Genomic DNA, 21039 nt, shown 5'->3' on the forward strand with positions numbered 1-21039 from the left:
GGCAGACCACTCCTCAGGAAGGAGGTACCTGGTGTTTGATAAGATCCACCACCCTATAGCTCATTGATTTGTACTTTTTGAAAGTCGCTAGTTTCAAACCCACCAATAGAAGCCTGCTAGATCATGACTGTATAATTAATAGCCTGAAATGTATAAAAACTGGGGAGCTTGGGCTCTCGGGGTCTTTTCCTTTCTCTCTCTCTGGCTCACGGGCTTGCTGCGGATCCTGCAACGGCTGCCCCTCCCCCGCCCGGCCATGCTGGGCTGGGGGAGGTGGCTGGGAGACCTAGGTTAGTTCGAATAAACCACTTTTATGCCTTAGCACCGGCTTCAGACTTGATGATTATCTGGGGATTTCAGAAACCGGCACAACACAAACATGTCTAGTCCAAAAGCAGGCAAAGGAGGGTCCCGTCCCCAGGAGTCCCAAGGACACCCGGCACAGGAGACAGCTGCTCTAACGTGTGAGGTAGAGCTCCCCAGGCCTGGACTACCCTGGAAAAGCAAGAAAGGCTGGAACTTCAGTAATATTTTCAGCTTGGCTACTATGTTCCCTTTCCTCAATAGAAAGAATAAAAAGAGTCTGTCATCTCCATATAAACACTAACTTATTTACTCCTAGAAAAACCAAGAAAAGACCACCTCTGCCTAGAAACCAACTTACAGTTAAAACATATTAAGAACTAACTGTGAATTTGACAAAATGCGTTTCTTAACCACATTGCAACAACAGTAATATTTGCTGGAAACCACACTTTCAGGTGAGCACTACTGCAATTATGGTATGCGGATGAAACTTCATACAATGTGAACAATCTTAATATGTGAACACTGGAAACAACGTAAAATACAACAGTAGAAATCCTCACCTGCGCTTTGACTGTGATCTCTTCCTTCTAGAATGAGATTTTGAGCTAGATCTGGATTGTGAGCGAGTATGGGAACGAGATCGACCGCCTTTTCTTTCATTGTTCTTTCCAGACTCTGGGAGGAAAAAACCACTTTGCAGCGTAAGCTCAGAACAATTAAAGATCCCAGTTAATAATTAGGCACAAGTGGAATGTACCACATATAGTGCAAGGGGCCTACTCTCTGTACATCCTCCTCCTGTGCAATTATCCTTCAGAAACATCCAAGAAAGTCATTGCATAAACTCGTGGAGTGCAGCCACCCTGCAGCAGTACATATAAACCAGATGATTATAAACAGGTGTTCGTAATATTTTCTTGCTGCCATAACGTACGATTATAACATGTCTGTAATTCCTATGACAGATTTTAAGTCTCCATTTATTTTCCTAGAACTGAAGCTTAAATTCTGACTGCTAATTTAGAAAATCTGCTCAAATGTAATCACCCAAGCATCACTGGATTGGATTTTAAAATTATTTTACCAACACAAAAGTTCGAACTAGTGTTCCGCTCTGCGCTAAAATAGGAAATCCATATTTTTTCAAAATAATGGGCTTTCTAGCTGTAAAATTAAAATGTTAAGGAAGGCAAACCTCCATAACCGTAACATTTTAAATGTATTTACTTCATTTCCAGCTTCATCGTAACACAATTTGCTTGTAACAAATAAATTTGAATGCAGTTTGCTATTAGTATATAACAAGCTCATTTACTTGAACAGGCTCCGTTAAAAATCACAGAAAAAGTTAAGATTTGTGCTAGATTGTACTTGGAAATGAGTAGGCCACTTAACTATTTGAGTGTCAGTCTTTTATGTAAAAGAAAAGGACTGAACAATGCAATTTCTAAATTCCCTCCAGTCCTAAGGCTCTACCACCTGTAAACTGCGGCCTATGCAACAACACCACAGCCTTACCTGGTTCAATAGCTGCCGAGATAAAGGACTGAGCCTCTCGGACCCGCTTCATGACTTCTTCTAACTCCTTAGCTGCAGCCTGAGGTGTCATCTCAGGGGGTTTTACTATTGCATTGTTGGAGTGATTTATTCTAAATCAAAAATATTAGCATATCACAAATACACACCTTATTTACATACAACACATGAAATCATTAACTGCTTATACAATACTTATCAATCTGAGGATATCTCAAAAGCACACTGAGAATGACAGAGCAAATTCATGGTCTAAAACAACCCTGAACCATGAATAGTAACCTCACCCCTACCTGCCATCATCTCTTGCTAACAAATTCAAAACCAAATCAAAGGAAAGCTTAAACTGTAGCTGACTTCAACAACAACCCAAATGGACTAGAGGAAATATTTTGCCACGTAGCTTACAGTTATAACTAAGATGGGCTCTTCTGTAGAATTTATACTTGATACCAATGAATCATTTCTCCTAAGATTTTGTCGATAACGTGGGCACTCTGGGAGGATGAAGGCAGAGCTTGCAGCATGTGTACCATTTCAATTAACCGTGAACTCTGGCCTAGTCACACACACATTCAAAGCTGACAGCCTTCTGGTAGAACGCCTAGTCTACTACCAGTAGCTTTCTGAATGCACACAATGTTTAATGAGCCTCACACTTCACCCCTACCACAACTGCCATGATAATCACCCATTACAAATGATTATTTTTCCTTTCAAAGCAAATCCTGATCAAATTTTGTAATCCAGGGAATCATCTATGGAATTCAGACAAACCCAAGTTTCCCTCAATAAACACTTAAAACAGAACTTACTGAGTACCTAAAAAGTTACATCATTTTTTCAGAACCAAAGATAGGAGCAACCCTAAAAGTTAAAACAATTGGTTTAAAACCATCCTAAGTTCTTAATATATTTTGTTGCAAATTTGAGTTCACTGAAGCTTTTTTATATTAGAAATACTGTAGTTCAAATCACATAGTAAGTTGTCCATTAATCTAGGGTCATAACACAAAACCAACTTGATTCTGTTAAAGCTTATGTAAAAGGACACAAGTGTTAGGTAGAGTACATAAAAAACATTAATGTTGAACTGGACCTTAGAAATAGAAAAATAAGAAAATAAGATAAACACCTTCAAATACAACTTCGGGAGTTTAAAGGCTAATAGGTAATTAGCTCATGTATTTCATTTATACTTAACACAAAGTCTTCCTTTACACACATTGCCAATTACTGGCAAAAAGAAAAAAAGGCTTCCATTACAACAAAGATACTTAAAATTATTTTCAAAATCATTAAAATGTCTTTGTTTAGGATTCCTTACTTCAGTGGCCTGTCTCCAAACATAACTCCATTAAAAGCAAGGGCCCTTGGCACAGAACTTTGGTCTGCAAATTCCACAAAAGCAAACCGAGTTGGCTGAGTCTCATCACCTGCCATCCGCACAAACTTTACTTCTCCGACTTGTTTAAAAAACTCAAGCAGTTGATCAGCTGTAGTTGTCTGAAGAAACAAAGTGACACTTTAATAAAGCACACACTATTGAAAAATCAGGTACATCTTTCTTTATCAAGTGGCAGAATTCATTAGAAGACATACAGAGTCGTCTCTACAATCTCTCGGTTTCTCTTTAGTTACCTGGGAATTCAGATTGCCAACATACACCGTCCTCCTGATCTCATCAATCTTAGAAGGGTCCACGTTCCCCATGAGTGGTGGCTGTGGTATCTCCCCAAGAGCCGCAATGTTGGGGTCCAGCGCTGCTGCTGGTATCGCTCCCAAACTGCTGAGCGAGACACCAAGCTAGAAAAGGAACACACACACACACACACACACATGCTGTTCTCAACAGAAATGCTAGTAAGAATGAATCAATTCAACAAGGATGGAAGACTACAGACTCCTAACTTCTGCCCACATGCATTTTTGAATTCTTCATATTAAGATAGTGAGGTCACATTATTTTCAGTGCATTTAGAAATATGTTTTATAACTGAGTACATCTCAAGTCTGTTTAAACTTAATACTAAATATGGACAATTCATCCTATTTCTGCTACAATATGTTGAGTAGTTACATTCTACGAAGCATTCATGAACAATGAACTGGTATTACCGACTACTGATAACTATTTCTGAGAAAATACAGGGTTAGGTTCCTGAGATCCTGTAGTCAAATTTTGTCAAGTGACACTCATATAATTTTTATTTTTATGAATTTCCGTTTAAAGACACTTTAAAATGTGCTGTTATTCATTAACATAAATCTCATCGCTGGCATGAATAAATGACTCTGACATTCTTATCACACACATTTTCTACATGAAGCACATCACAGAATTCCTGACCCCAGGAGTACCACAAAGCACGTTAGCACCACGCTTAGAAGCTGATCTATGTAACAAGAAGCACAAAAATTCAAAAAACATAGAATGCAAAAAGAATACATGCTTACAATATGAACATTAAAACCAGACAGAATGCCATCCTGTGTGATTTCTTCACAAAATTGTTCCAAGTACTGACTTTACAGTTAAACCAAAAGTTTCATCTCATAAGTGACTTCACAAACACCGAAGTCACAAATCAATGATGGTAATTCAAAATGACTGAATTCTAAACCAAAAAAAAAAAAATCAACTATTATAGCAGCATCTAATTTGGCTGACTGATTAACTCAATCCTATCAACCCTGAGATGAATATTGCTGTTACACCAATTTCAGATGAAGTGGGGCCGGAAGTACCAACACCGGTTTCAGTTCTGATCCAGCTCCCTACTAATGTGCCTGGGAAAACAGCCCAAGTGCTTTAGCCCCTACACCTACGTGAGACCTGCAAGAAGGCCCTGGTCCCCACCAGCCTCAGCCCCAGCCCAAGCCCCAGCTCCAGCCCAAGCCCCAGCCCCTGCAACCATGTGGGGAGTACACCAGCAGAGGGAAGATCACTTTCTCTCCCTCTCTCTAAAACTCTGCCTTTCAAATTAATGAATCTTTTTAATAATTTTGCCTTCCCTTTATATAAAACTTTTTTTAAATATTATGAAAGTTTTTTTGACCCACCCAAGTGCTTGTAGCTGGGCCACATGGCTGCCTTGGGGGAGTGTGCTCGCTGCACACCTTCAGAAGCCTCTCTGCCTGGAGGCTTTTCTAACAGGTGTGTACAGCTGAGCACACTGGCTCCCGGGGGGGTGGGGGGTCGGGGAGCGACACTCAGCAGGCTTCTGGAACCACCCTAACCTGGAATTTATTTATTTTTTTGACCCACAGGTGCCTGTAGTTGGGTCGTGTGGCTGCCCCTCAAAAGGACCTGGCCAAAGGCACTGGGCAAAGCTCCTTGGGCTGCCTGGCAGCGCACCCTCACAGTTTGAAGGGTCTTGATTTACAGGGGAATGATGGGATCTCACAGGTGACAGTGCGATGACCTGTGGTTTTTATGCCCAGGTTAGGAATTACATCTGAGGGACTTCCACAGACGAGTCCATGACATGTGTATGTATGTACGGGACTGACAGCAAATTGGCTCGGAGGGGAGAACAAGAGTGAGGGAAGTGGGTGTGAGAGCAGAATCTGTGGGGGCGATGTGGGCTCACCCCTGTGGAACCGCAATCTCTGCCGGCTCACCCAAGAACTGTGCATGGGGTCAGGCCTTGTTGGGGAGCCAACGGGGGCGCCCTAGCTGGGTTGGGGTTCCCACTGGTGAGGACGAGAGTAGGATTGGAGGCAGCAGGCTTGGCTGGACATGGCTGTAGCCTGCACTAGCGCAGGTGTGCACTGGGACTGTGGAGTGACAGACTGGACTTGACTCCAGTCCGCACTGGTACGTGTGAGAGCCAGGTTGGGTGTAGAACAGGCCAGGCCAGGTCTTGACTCCCACTGAACTATGTGTAAGCTGTGTCTGGGTGCATCCAGGCAATGCTGGGCTGCAACAACCAACAAGAACCAGAATGGGTGTGGCTGACTGAGCAAAGCCACCACTGTTCTTGCCAGGGCAGGAGGTAGACAAAGTCAACCTGGGGGCCAATGATCCACTGGTGCACGTGAGAATTGCCACTAGGAGGAGACTTGATAGAGGAGCTTGGGAAACTCTTTCATTGGGATGCAGTGCCTGCAGGTGAGCACAAGCAGCAAGGCAAGGAGCAGCCCAGACAACGCCAGGTTACAGTACCCGCCAGCATACATGTGGGTCAGGTCTGGGGACAGACCAGTCTGGGCCAGCACACAACACCCATAAGCAGATCTGAGAGCCAGGGCAAGGGGCAGAAGGAGCCACATCAGGCCACAACCCCAGCCAGTTCACATTAGGACCAAGACAGTAATCAGACTGGGCTGGGATAGGCAGCAGCACCCACCAACAGGAGCTGGAACAGAGGGCAGACTAGACCAGGCCAGGCTGCACAATAAGACTGCAGACACAGAGATGGGGCGAGTCATGCCAGCCTGGGCCCAGTGTGGGCCAAGTTCATGAGTGTGCCTCTCTGTATTACTTTCCCCCACTGCGGAACATCCATCTTAAAAATGGATTTTTAAAAACAGATCTCTAATCCTCATGATCTGGTAAATGACACTATGATCTGGAAATCACCCAGATCTTCCAGGGTGCTTTGTAATCTAAAATATTTAGATTTCCCTAACTCTTTGATGAATAATCTATGACTTCTCAAGTGTCAATAATTATGTTAGCAGCATTTCCAAAAGTCAGTTTAAGTCAATGTCCACAGGGGGAAAAGCGAAAATCTTCAAGAAGAGATTACAAAACCTCTCCAGTTAAAAAAAAAAGGGGGGGGGGGCTGGTGCCGTGGCCTAGCGGCTAAAGTCCTCGCCTTGAATGCACCGGGATCCCATATGGGCGCCGGTTCTAATCCCGGCAGCTCCACTTCCCATCCAGCTCCCTGCTTGTGGCCAGGGAAAGCAGTCAAGGACAGCCCAATGCATTGGGACCCTGCACCCGCGTGGGAGACCCGGAAGAGGTTCCCGGTTCCCGGCTTTGGATGGGCACAGCCCCGCTGTTGCGGTTCACTTGGGGAGTGAATCATCGGACAGAAGATCTTCCTCTCTGTATATCTGACTTTGTAATAAAAAAAAAAAAAAAAGATACAAAACAGCAATAATTTCCTGAGCTCTTCACTCAAACGATCCGTAGCTGAATGTGACCTATGAGTGGACTCCAAGCACTTACTGTGGTCAAGGGACTGGGGGTCGGGATGGGAAGCAGCCCTGCACCAGGCATCAGGCTAGTCATGGACGGAGCAGGAGCCAGCAAGGAGAGGGCTTTGGCTTCTTCAGGGATCTTACCTGCAGAGGCAAGTTCCAAACATTAAAGAAAGCAGATACACCACACAAACATGACACTATGATTTTACAATTACCCTTGCACTTAAAAAATAATAATAATAAATGAGAATCTATCTATCAGATCCGTATAACGAAATAAATAAGAACTTAAGTCTTTCCTTTTATCCTGCTCTATCAGGAAAAACAAAAGTGAGCAAAACTTCAAAGACTAGAAATCTCATTAATGGAATATTATCTTAAAAATTGAATAATGTACACAATTATGTAACACTTTGAGCTATGGGTCACCTGTACTGGAAACTTAATGTTCATGAACCAAACGATATCAAGCATGGACGCTTTCCCAGGACGGTGTTTTCGCGGTGATCGAAAGTTGTGTTACACATGACAACCGTTCGTGTTGGCTGCATCACTAATAGCACACAGAACATCAGATACAGAAAAGAAGAACATTTTTTAAAGTTTAATCCCCAGAAATGGCAAATAACCAAATCAGTCAAAAAAAAAAAAAGAAAAAAAAAGAAAAAAAAAAGAAAAACAAATATGTGCGAATTGAAATCTGTTCCTTAATGAGTGCCCCTACCCTGTTACTCAAGCTATCTACTTGTGAAGCAAACAATTTTGATAATCCAACAGATTCCATTCAATTCCAAATAAACAAAAAAACAAAAATCTACTTAACATACTCAGCTGTAATTTAAAAGGCAATCTATATCCATTCACTCAAAGGTCTCACCAATATCTGAGATGTCTAAAACAATCCATTGCCAAGGAACACGCCTCCACCAACTGCTAAAAGTTTTGGAAAATACCTACATCAGATAACTGCATTAAGAAGACTTCCTGCTTTCAGGAAAACTTCTTAACACATTAACCTTGTAGTCAATTTTTGTATACTTATCCGAAGAAGGGTGGCTTATGTGTCTTACCTATCCACACTTTAACTGCCATATGTCAAGATTAGTTCTAAAATAATGTCACACTAATAAGAAAAAATAAATAAATAAAGATGAAAAATTCACTGTGAAATAGGTACACTGACTTGCCACATTTGCTAAATTTTAATCAATTAATTTTGGTAAAAACTGTTAACTTTCACATTTTTCCTTAGCATCTTAGCCAAAACAAGGATTTTTAAACAGGTGACTCCATGCACTTAGAAGAACCACTCATGTGGTAGCTGAGCTGGAATATACATCCATTACGAATTCTTCAAGACAGTGTACAGTCACCCCCAGCTGAAGCACACTTCATGCATCAGTGCCTAATTTCAGTGGTAAAAATGCTACTGAAAACAATCAGACGTACAGACACAAATCTCTAAATAAGTTTACATTAAGTGAGTTTAATAACATATCTTTAAAAACAAACTACTTCAATATAAATTCTAGAAAACAGATTTCTTAACATGCATAAACAAAAGGTAGATAGCCTTACTGAGACATCAAATAACAATAACCTACTTTAAGTATATCAGTTACTAATATTAACGCATGTATTAACATCCACATATATGCTATGCTACTTACACTAACATCACATATTTTACTGGTACAAATATATGACTGTGAAAAAGACTTATAAAATATGAACACATTGGCTGCATCAGCTGAGGCTGTGAAGTGCAAACCCTACGGTTCACTAGCCTAACCACTGCACCTAAAAAAAAAAAACCAGCAGGTGAGAGCTCCAGTAATTTGTCCAATTTAGTAATGCTTGCCAATTAATAAGGAAACCATCCATAAAGACAGCATGGAAGACTAACAAAAGGTCAAAAGTTCATTATTTTCTACTGTGAAGTCTTTCCCATCTGGCCCTCACAACGCACCAGCAGACTGTGTGATCGGTCTAGTTTTCCAGTGACACACTGCCACTCCAGCAGCTGCCACCTTGTCTGGCATAGTCACTAAGGACACATTAACCCATCAAGTCTTACATTCTCAATGTGGCAATATTTATCACAAAGATACCATAAGCAATGTATTTCTTGCTCAATGCTTTTGTATGCACCATACAAATAAGACATAATGGGTTAAGAAAAAGTTGCGACTTTGTGATAAAAACAAATAAATCTTATAAAAAAAAAAAGAAAAAGTTTCACAGCTTAATTTCTATGATGGATTTCTATCAAATTCACTATCCAAACTTGAGGGGGCTTCTAAAAGTTTGTGGAAAATGTGTCTTTATCTCTTGGCTCAATTTTTCTCTTACTTCCTGCAGTCCCCATTTAGTGTACATAAAGTCTAAAACAAATTTCTTCCATCTTTACAAAATCTTACATAATCAAACATTAAGATTTTTTGTTGCTTAAAATCATTAAGGCTTGAAAATTAAATTTAGTCCTTTAATGACAATCTACCAAGACAGAAGACAATATAGGCAGGCCCATAACCCAATTTTTAAAACTTGAATCTCAATTAGTAAAATACGAAAACAGCTGCTGTAAATGCATTTAGCATTTCTCCATGTTATACTCAATGATAACTCAGAAGAAAACATCTCTCATGGGATTAAAGTCCAAATCTTCATCTTAAGAATCCAACTAAAATTGTTATCTGGGAAGAATTTTTTTAAAAATCAATCAAACAAAAAGACACATGAAAATAAGCAACCAATGGCTTCTCAAATGCCCACTCCCCACTCAGGCAAAAAACAAAAAAAAGCAAAGGTTTTTTTTCACCCTATTCAGACCACTATAAAATATTCACTTACTTTGCTTGATAAATTTTGTATGACTAGAATTCTAAGGGGAAGGATGAAAATTAGAAGCAGTGGTTTTTATGTGAAATTTGGACTTGGAAAAAAAACTACAAATATGTTACATTGAGAACACACTACACTGAGTGTCCCTAAAATTCTTACCAGAGCTTAATGCTTTAAGAACAAAATGTACCCCATCAGCTACAAACACCAATTAGACTCATACTGCATTTCACAATACTATATCCCAATTTACTACATGAGCAATTATCTTAAAGCTGAGTGCTTCTACCCAGCTCCCAATATAATTTGCATGACATTATGACCTTTAATGGAATACCATTTACAAAGAACTGGAGAACCAGCTCACAAGTTAAAGTGAAAGAGATTTAACAAAACAAAAACAAAAACAAAAACAAAAGGGGACAAAATAAAGAAAAAGAAATGAAATGAAAGCAAAAACAATAAAAAACAGAGACAGGGCGTCCATCTTCTGCGGCTGAGACTCCGATCTCACTCCCCAGTGAAGGTTCACTTGCCGGCAGGTTTAGTGGCAGGGCAAACAATGCCTAACTCAGGCAAGTGTAACAGGTCTGCCTCGGCCAGTCTAGTCATCTAATAGTGCACAAATATCACATAGAGAAAACATACAAAACCAAATTAATAGTCAAAATCCATCTACCAGAAAATGTGGACATAAACTTATGACTGCTGATTAAGCTGACACGCTTGTCATGTCTGAATTTATCCCACTCTAACTGCTAATTCACATTTATTTATAAAAGAAGCCTGGAATGCACACAACCACAAAAACGAGTCCTATCTGGATGAGCATGATCAAAGTACACTTGATTTGAAAATGGCATGTTTTACTAACAATAGTTGATGCTCCCAATGTATGATACTTTCACAGCCTAAAATCTTCACACTGCTGGCCACTCTAACACAGCAAGCCAAAGACCTAAAAACAGTTTTTGCGAATATTTTTCCTTTTGTTTTTCTCATTATGTCATGATGCCATTTCAACAAGGTCAAGGCAATGACGCAGTCAGGGAAGTGGCCAAGAGACTGCGCATGGCATCTAGACACAGGCTCCTGTGCTGGCTTCAACTCACCACGGCCTTACTACACCAGCACATTGCTGCTTTGCTTGCGGTGCATAATGTACCGTATTTCACCAAAACAATCTTCACAGTTCATAAATTAGTAACGTCCATATTTAATAACTAATAAAAAATGTATCTGAATGCTTTTCTAATGCCAGCCATTTTACAGCTTAATGTTCTAAAATGCTCACTTATACCCAAATTTCGAAATTATGCTTGAAGTCTCATATTCAAAAACAGTAAATTTCTGTCTCAAAACAGTAGCAATATATTAAAAAGTTGTAACTGAATTTACATTTACTCATCTCTATCAAGTAAAATAACTAACAGGAGGAACCCTGAACATTCATGACAAAACCAGTCAGGGCCTCTCTGTAACCTCAAAAATTCTACGGGAATGTAATCAGGTCCCGACAAAGCAAGGATAGAATTCTTTCTTCCAATTAGTAAGGACCTAATTCAATAAAAGAACCTGTCATGTTGCTGCGATAATTTTCAGTTATGTTTCAGTTTATTAAACCCCTCTACCTAATCTTTTTCCTATGCAGTTTCTTGGTATGGAATTTCCAGGTCCAAAAACCAGACCATTAACCAGCTCCTCTCCCCAATCTCCAACTCTGGGCTCAATGTGCCCTTACAGATCAGCAGGTAAGAATGTGCTTAACAAATAACTAATTTAAAAACATTTTTTTTTTATTTTCCTGACCCACCCTAACCCCCAAACAGGATAACACACTCCCAATTTATCTGAAAAAAATCAGAACATCCTATTCTGGGATTTCAATAGTATCAGCCCAGATACTCACTGTATTTGACTGTTAGATTTCTGACAACCCAAAATAGGCATGCTGAAATAATGCATAAAATCTGAAAGTACAGCTGATTATATATGTTACATTAAACTTGGCCAATAAAAGAGCTTTGATGTAAACTTTTATGTTGTAAAACAGTAACCATTATCTACCAGAGAAAATCTATTTTAAGGATATACAATAACCCAATACTACAACTCATGTACACATGCCATGGCCAGTGTTTTCAACAGTTGATTACAAACCAGAACTGTCGAAATTCAGCACACTCTACTGTATGTGAGCGGCTCTGTAAAAAGAAGTTACTAAAAATTATTAGTAACAATTAGCTCTTAAAGCAGTGGGCCATAAAATGTAATAAATAAGGCTTTTAGCCTTGTTTCAATCATTAACAGCTAGTTCTTTTTAAAAAAAGCTTTGGAAAAAATTTGGGGGGGGAGGAAGTTTGACAATTTCTCAATTCCCCCACTCAAAAGCCAAGAAAAGAAAGAAGTAAATTCCAGTTGCAAACAATTATAGTGAATACAAAACAATATCATGGTGAGCATGTCAATTATCTTAAGAAGATATCTGAAAGCATACACATGAGTGTTTATCATTACCACTTCTATTAGGTAAAATGTGTGCACTGTTTTTGTAGGTAACACTATCAGTACTGTACACACAGGATAAATACTTGTTTACATATGAAGGTTCTCATAGCGACATTCTAATTTCAGAAAGCTTTCTTTACGACCTGAGAATTGACTATTTTAGTATATGTGCTGCCGAAGCGAGCAGAGAATTGACTATTTAAAAAGCCAAAGCAAAACCAAAAAAGCCAAATAATTTATCATTTTTAAAGTGATAAATCATAAACCCTCAACAAACAAAATCAATTAACCATTTTACAGGATTTACTATTGAGTAAAAATTCCTTCCTTCTCTAAATTTCATCCCTGCTTTTACATACACATTCTTTCTCTTCCACATATACACAACACACACACAACCCTGGGCTGTCTACCGGCCATCTTTAGGACACTCAAAGGCAGTAACAGACAAGACAAGAATCAAAACAGGGGAGAACAGGTGCAATACTAACCTTCTGCACAAGGGACAACTATGAGAGCTCTGTCAATAAAAACCGTGTTAGTTAGATGCTGGGCCACACCAACACTCGCAGGGTCACGAAACTTAACATAACATACTTTGGATGAAAACGCAAGAGGTGTATTGCTGAAAGATAAAAAAGAAGAAAACACAATTGGACTAGCAAACATTTGTTTGGCTTCGTCGTTTCATTTACAATTTCTTTCATCTTTACAAAATCTTACATAATCAAACATGAAGATTTTTTGTTGCTTAAAATCATTAAGGCTTGAAAATTAAATTTAGTCATTTAATGGCAATCTACCAAGACAGAAGGCAATATGAGCAGGCTTATAACCTGATTTCTAAAACTTGAATCTCAATCAGTAAAATATGAAAACGGCTGATGTAACTCACAGGTGTTCATTCATCGTATCATCAAAAACAGACAAGTCCCATTATGAAAGTTCCAACTCTTAGAGCTTCAAATAAACTTCTGACAGTAACATTTATTACATCCAGCTAATGACATAAATACAAAACACTTCTTAATATAAGGAAACATCGAGTACAACTACAAATACAGCTTTCACCTGCAACAATAACACAGCCATCCCCTCACTCTGGTCATTCTCCCAAGACCTCAACTTTTCTGACCACTCCCATCCTGGGATTCTTCAGTATTTAAAATCACTAAAAATATCACCAGTCTTACAAATATGGAACTAAAATTTGTCTTAATGCACTTAGCAGATTGTTTTAAACTAGACAGCAACGTGATTCTATAAATAAAAATTTTTAAAACAAATTTTATCTTTTATATGCAAAATAACAAACACCAGGCCCTTATTAAATGTAAACATTTGAACCACTACAATTTTTCACACTGAAAAAAGTACATATTGAAAACTAAGACTTGTGCAATAAGTATGATTTACTTTGATTTATAAAACAAATGAAGGAAATTGATCACAATTCCTGAACAGGCACACGGCAGCTGCGATTGCAGGGCTAACTAGCTGCAAACTCTACAACCTTAACTAGTCAACTCCTCAAGAATTTTCAAACTATCCTGACACGCTACATAATCAGTAGTTGCACAAATACTCATTTTTAAAATTCAAAAATCGTTCTTTGCAATCACTCACAGAAACAAACCTTGAAACAATGTAGTAGCCAGATACCAGGATAACAAACTATAGCTGTAAAAACCTGGAACTATCTGACTAACATGCTGGTACTGCTGAAGAAAGCACAGAACACTGCTACCCCCATCACCGACAGCTCACCTCCCTGAGCAATTCGAATTTCAGATTAATGCCGGGATTACCAAAACCCCCTACTTATCCAACACATCAATCCAAACACTTTATATATAGTCACAGAGTTAAACACTCCAACCACTCAATTTCCCAGCTTCCCAGCATCAAATCTCCCATGGAGCCCTCTCTCTAACTCCAGTACCTATGCAAGATCACACCTTGGTGCTCCCTGAGACCCACCCCTTCTCTTTCATACCCTAATCCCCTTCCTTCCCAGTTCTGCCCCCTGCTGTTCAAGATTCCATCACTCTACCCCAAGCTACAAAAAAAAAAAAAAAAAAAAAAAAAAAAGCTAGGAGTCTCGCGTGACAGTCACCAGCGTTGCTCACCTATTTCCAGGGCTTCTGGGTTCATGGTAAATTTCCATTTTGCTGCTTGCATTTTAATGTCTCTGCCACAGTGAGCAGCAATGTTCAAGAGACAGGTGGCTGATTCAAAAGCCTCATGCCAGTGAGTCCATGAGCAGAGTTCCCAACCCCACCAATTACATGTAATAATTCATCTGTTTTCTAAAATTACTGAGATCTGGGGATTTCCCAGATTCCACCTACACCGATTTTATTCTGCCGAAGCTCTCTCTCAAATATGTGTCATTTTAATCCTTTCTTGATCCTCATGGCCAGTGCTTTAATCAGGCCCTCAACATTTCTCACATGGAATACAAGGGCTCCCACCCAATCACGCTGCCTCCAACTTCAACCCTTTACCAGTGACCCCCCCCAAAAAAAACTCACTCATCTTTCTAAACCTTACACTTTATCACTCCACCCCTTACATTTCCTAACAGACATCCTCCGACCTTCCTCCATCATCTAACCACACCCCAAATCCAGGCATGTACATTTGTACAAAGTATTTACTTCGGGTTTTGAAACGAAGCACGTGGTGCTATTTTAGTCTTTACACTAGAGAGTCGTTAGGCGGTAAGGGTCAACTGTAATTTCACTTTTCCCCAAGGCACAAGTTTCAGGCCTCCAGGGAAAACATCTGAAGGTATCAGGGTGATTAGTACCCCTCCCGGCAGTGCTACCATCTTCCATACAGCGCTGAAGCGCCTCTAGAATCTCCTCATGTGAATGAACCCCTTAAGAGCTTTTGAAGTTTGTGTAACCACAAAGGACTCGCTGCCTGCCAAAGGGTCAATTTTACTGGTGGAATGAATAGCAAACTATAATTTGGGTGGTCAGGCTGGACCAAATGCCTCAGAACAATCAGATCCTCTACTGGCCAGGAAAGGAACTTAGAGCCCGCCTAGCACACTGGCAAGGCCCAGGTGATGAGTACACTGTTAGGTCTACAAAGAAACTGGCCACACAGAAGCAAACAGAGCTGGCACCCAAGCCTAGTGAGACCCAGTCCTACCGGTCCCGGCTCCCTCCTCTCCAGTCTAACCTTCCACAGCTGAAGCCCCTTCTGCAGCTTGCCTGAGAAACACTGTTTCTCTCCTTTGCAGCCAAACCAATCTATGGTTACAAAGACCCGCAGTTCTGAAATCTTCAAGAGCCTGGAAACCCACTACTGAAGCTACATTGCGAAAGAATGAAAACCCAACAGATCACTGCTGAAAATTAGAAACATTTCCAACCACTCCTACTTTAATAATAACTGCAGGAAAAGGCCATCTGAGCCTGCTTTGCAAGGCAACTACACGTGACACCATGGGAATTAGTTTCAAACTGTAGGTCTGTTCTGGGAGTACGGTTTCTAGCCATGGCTACGTCTCAACTTCAACCACAACCTGGGAATTCAATCCAAGTCTCCCATGTGAGTCTCCCAAGCAATTTTCTTTTTCACCTCCAATTACTTTCCTTAAGACAGAAAGTAATGGCCAGTAAATTTACTTCGTAAAAATGTAAAGATTTGAGCTTTTCAGTGGAGGTAGTAATGACTATTTTAAAACACTGAAAGCTACACTATGACAGAGAGGCAAGTCTACAAGCAGCTAATTACTATCTCAGCAAACAAGTATATCTTTATAAATCACTGTAACTCTCAGATCTAGTTAGGGCTTTCTGGTACGTCTCACCTAGCAAGCAGACGTACTCTGCTTCAGGATCTGCTCGGCTCTGGCCTGGGTGTTTGGACGCCTGATGTAAAGGATGTATGGCAACACACCAAGACAACAACGCACACCACAGGATCACAGTCATCTTGTTTCAACTGTACAACGCCAGCACCAGGCTTGATGAAAAACAGAACAAGCAACTGTGCCCAGGAGACTCACCTGAATCTGATGTCTGCATTTAACACCCAGTGAAAAAATTTTTTTGAAGGGTAAGGGTTTTTTTCAGTGAACAACAAAACTTGATGGCAAATCAAAACGTACAGATACATGCATTTGGATTAAATGGAATATAAAACCCTTTAAAAAAAAAAATAAAGCTAGGGCCAGTGCTGTGGTACAGCAAGCTAAACCTCCAACTGCGGCACAGGTATCTCCTGTGGGCTACTCCACCTCAGATCCACCTCCCTGGTAAAGGCCTGGGAAGAAGGGCAGGGGGTCCAGGGCCATGCCCCTCTTCCCTCCCCTCGTGGCCAGCAGCCACACGTGGTCATCGCAGCCACCTGTGGAGTGAACCCGTGACTGGAAGATAGCTCTGATTCTGATTTTCAAGCAAAATAAGTAAATCTTAAAAAAAAAAAAAAAAAAAAAAAGGAAGGAAAAGCCCCTCCCCTCCAGTTACCTGGGTTTTTTTCCTGCTAACGCAGACCCTGGGAGGCAACAGTGATGGATCAAGTACTCATTTCCTTAGCATCCACTTGAAAGATATCTCTCCCCCCCCCCCCCCGCCTCCCAAATAAAATAAAAGAAATAAAAACTGAATTAGAAGACAGCCTTTCAGCCTGACAGCTTAAACTGCCACACCCCCTCCGAGTACTTGGGACCCAGCGGCAGCTCTGCTCTCCAGCCAGCTTCCCGCTAACACCTTCCCTGGGAGGCAGCAGAGAATGGCGCAAGACCCAGGCCCAGTTCCTGGCTCCCGACTTCACCCAGGCCTAATCCTGGCTGTTACCGGCATTGCAGCAACGAACTGGAGAATGGAAGATCTGTCTCTGTCTCTCTCTCTCTCCCCCTGCTACTAGAAAACAGGAACAAATTACACTTCCCCAGGCTGTTTTTGCCAGTAACTGGTAGGCAATCCATGCACACCCAGCTTTCAACAATACAGGTGTAAAGATGGTACGATGTGGGCGAAGTACTCTGCAACACGGATCCCTATGTGTGAGACACCTTACTCCTGCGACCTGGGCCGCAAAATCAGCTACAAAGTATTTCAGGGATGGATTCCAGTCGCCCCTCCAAGCACTCCTCGCCGCTTTGAGAAGGCATTTTCAAAAACATGTGCATGCCACAAGCACAATCTCATCCCTGATAACCTAAGGAACCTTAGAACATGGCTTCTTCCACGAGAATAAACAAGACTCAAGAAGAGGATTTAAAAGCGGGAGGGGCGGCTGGGGAGGGACTTGCCTGTTGAAAGGAGATAACGCAGTGGGTGGCCTGATTACACGCTACATCAAAAGAAGGGGAAAGGGCACCATTACGTTCACAAGAAATCTCACACGCCTCCGGGGTGCTCAGTATCTTCTCCAAAAAGGGGAAAACTTAAGACTAAACTACCCAAATATGTTAACAACTTTCATCCCATCTACGCAGCGGCACTGTTGCGTAGGTTCCACACGGAAAAACCCCGGAGACCTGATTAATAACTCAAATAAATCAAATGCAAGCTTCTTTCACAAATGAAAAAGATAAAAACCCGCAGGCAGTCACTTCCTTCAAACGAGCGACACATTCCAAGCTGCCAGGTTCAAGACCGACGGCTCTGCGCGCCCCAACGGGGACCGTCCGCCACCTCTCCTGAATAAGTCGCAGTGGACAAGGAAAATCGGATCCCTTCCAAACACGCCACTGGGGAGGTGGCTGCGCCCCGCGAGTGTCCGCTCCGAGCTGGACTTCCAAAATGCGGCGCGCACCGCACGCATAATCCTGCACCGGCCACGCATGGATTTTTTCTTTCTTTCTTTCTGGATAAATTCGGACAAATACAAACTTTCTCCCAAGGAATCAGAAATGTCCCTCTGGGGTGCAAAAGGGTGACGGGGCAACGATGTAGACCACGGAAGGGCCCGGGGTGGGTCAAAGCGAGGATGCTCATTTAAGTGTGCGAGACGCGCCCGGGGAAGCCACGCGGCCTGTCAGCAGTCGCAGGCTTTCCGGCCGAGCGCTAACGGTCCGAGGCGGAGGCCCGAAGCACCGGGGACAGCTGCCCGGGCGCCCCTCGGCGCGGAGGACGCGGGCCAGGCGTGTGCCATGAGGCCGAGCCCAGGCCCACCTGCGGCCATCTTAAATCCCGGGGACGCCACGGGCGGAGGTGGGGTGGGAGGGCCCGGCTAGCATCCCGAGCGAGCCAGCACGAGACCCGGGCACCGGGAGAGAGGCCGCCTCGCCCACGCCTTTGTGAGCGCCCGGCGCAGGCGTCAGCGCCCGGCCCAGTCAAGGACGCCCGAGCCGGGGCAGCGGGTGCCCTCATCCAACATGGGCGCCCCCGCGGCGGGCGGCCGGCGGTCACGTGAGCCGCCCCGCGCGCCCCCGCCGCGCCCCGCGCCCCCGCGCCCCGAGGGCTCCATGGCGCCCGCGCCCCTCCCCCAGCCGAGCCCCGGCACTCACTCCGGAGGGTAGAGCCGCAGCTCCTCGATTTCTCCTAGGAAGGAAAAGAGCGTCCGCATCTGCTCGCTGGTCACGGCCGACGACAGATTGGTCACCTGAATCACCGCCGTAGGGATCAGGCCGAAGCCTAAGCCCAAACCGAAGGGGCCTCCGCTGTTCATCCCGCTCCCCAACGTCTCCGACGCGGCCGTGACGGAGCCGGGAAGGCGCAGCCCGCGCGGCCGCCAGCGCGCTCCCGCGCCGCACGCACGCGCAGCGCCGGGCTGCTCTAGCCGCCCGACGGCGACTCCCCTGCTCCGCGGCGGCGCGCGCCACCGGAAGCGTCGCCCCGGCAACGCCGCGAGGGGCTCCCGCGGCCCGGACCTGGCGCGGCCGCGTTCTGTCGCGTTCTCTCGTGTTCTCTCCGGAGAGGTTTGTATCGCGGCGCCGTCTTGTTTTTCCCTCAGAACTGCGTCGCCGTTTATTTGGGGGGCCCCTGTAGGAGGTGGGCGGCCTAGGAAGCCACACGGGCTGACCCGTCGTGCTCATACGGGGACAGCCACTACTCCACTTTTTTTTTTTTAAATATGCCACTGTCCTGATTGTGAAAAGACTTGGATTTTTTTTTTTTTTTTTTTTTACAAAGCACGTAGATTCCGAGTGAGTAAGAGAAAAGCTATGCGGTCTGTTTACGCGTTGTGGTGTATTAACCCTCTTCCGCAAGAAGGAGAGGAGTGTTACATACCGTCCTCCTGCTAGGTGAGGGCAGTCAAGAAAAACTGGAACCACCTGCCCCCTAACTAAGGAGACAGAAGGGGGCACTTTTTATGCAAAAGAGGATTGAAAGATAACCCAAGAAATTGGAGTGTTTTCTTAACGGGCACATCCGGCGAACTTTCTGAAGTCTCTCCTGTTGGGTGGATTTTCCATGGGACTTGCACGGTACCCTGAGGGTTCTAGACGCTTTCAGTTGAGTCTGCAAGAGCAAAGGGTCTTCTTCCTAATGCATGATGCCTCTGGCGTCCTTGACCTTGGCTCTGTTGATGTGATGAACAGTAAAGGTAGATTGGACTCGGCAACAGGAGCCGAGTGTCGCCAAGCCTGGCCAAGTTATGCATTCTTGGCCTCCATCACACACACCTTTGAACTACAATATGTGAGGACGTACAACATTGGGCGAGTTAATATTGCGTCACACTCCATCACACACACCTTTGAACTAGTCCAGATGAAGAAGGGGAAAGTACTTGTACTGTGGGCACAAGCAGAGTAAGGGTACTGTGAGTTTTCACACATAGATTGTGTTACATTTGTGTCTGCCACCTTGAGCTTCAAAGCTTGCCAGGACTTCATCTTTGATTTCCCTCATTCCATACCTGCCTTGAAATAAATATATGTGTTTTTCTTGAAGAGATTCTAGTGGGCAATGGATTTCAGTGTAACAGAATATGAAATGTTGTTAACTTGGGTCTCCTGTCAGAACATAGTAGGTTAAGCCACCCTCAGCTGGAGAAGCGCTGCTCCAACTCCCCAAAAATGGAGTGGAAAATGGCCCACGTGTCTCAGCCTCTTCACCCAAGCTCAGAAGTCGACCCAGGCTCCTGGCTTCTGCCTAATCCAGACATTTGAGAATTGAACCAACAGGTGGTAGATTTCTCCCTCTATCTCTCCCTCTTTGCTGGAGCTCTACTTTTCAAATAGTTAAAAATAAATATACTTTTTAAAATGTTACTTGAGGGCCGGGCGCAAGAGCCTAGTGGCTAGGGCTCGGCAGTGTGGCCTGGTGGCTAAGGTCCTCGCCTTGATCCCATATGGCCGCTGGTTCTAATCCCGGCAGCTCCACTTCCTCTCTATCTCTCCTCCTCTCAGTATATCTGACTTTGTAATAAAAGTAAAATAAATCTTAAAAAAAAAAAAAAGAGCCTAGTGGCTAAAGTCCTCACCTTATATGCAACTGGAATCCCATATGCAACACCAGTTTGTGTCCTGGATACTCCACTTCCCATCCAGCTCCCTGCTTGTGACCTGAGAAACCAGAAAAAAAAAAAAAAATGGCTAAAAGCTTTGGGACCCTAAACCCACGTGGGAGACCCAGAAGATGCTCCTGGCTTCAGAACGGCTCAGCTCTGGCCATTGCAGCCACTTGGGGAATGAACCAGTGGATTAAATCTTTAAAAAAAAAAAAAAATTGGTAAGGTTTCAGCCTCCCCCAACCTACATTACAACTGCATTCTAAG

The 21039-nt window shown here is 43.0% G+C and overlaps 1 protein-coding gene across 3 annotated transcripts in view; it reads right to left on the reverse strand.

Moving 5' to 3' along the window:
- The window catches only part of SREK1 (splicing regulatory glutamic acid and lysine rich protein 1), a 34458-nt gene extending 15375 nt beyond the window's left edge, over positions 1-19083 (reverse strand). The window contains exons 1-7 of one of the 3 annotated variants that reach the window (XM_058680004.1): positions 18824-19083; positions 12843-12976; positions 7025-7140; positions 3487-3651; positions 3173-3351; positions 1828-1958; positions 870-984 (exon numbers count right to left, since the gene is read on the reverse strand). In XM_058680004.1, the coding sequence (XP_058535987.1) occupies positions 870-984; positions 1828-1958; positions 3173-3351; positions 3487-3651; positions 7025-7140; positions 12843-12976; positions 18824-18984 (1001 nt within the window). In that variant the 5' untranslated portion in view covers positions 18985-19083. Of the gene's footprint in view, positions 1-869; positions 985-1827; positions 1959-3172; positions 3352-3486; positions 3652-7024; positions 7141-7428; positions 8802-12842; positions 12977-18823 lie in introns of those variants that run through there. The other 2 variants (XM_058680003.1, XM_058680005.1) reach the window with 2 other exon arrangements.
- Positions 19084-21039: the final 1956 nt, after the last annotated feature.

The sequence above is a fragment of the Ochotona princeps genome, chromosome 23 (assembly GCF_030435755.1).
Source record: "Ochotona princeps isolate mOchPri1 chromosome 23, mOchPri1.hap1, whole genome shotgun sequence".
NCBI lineage: Eukaryota > Metazoa > Chordata > Mammalia > Lagomorpha > Ochotonidae > Ochotona > Ochotona princeps.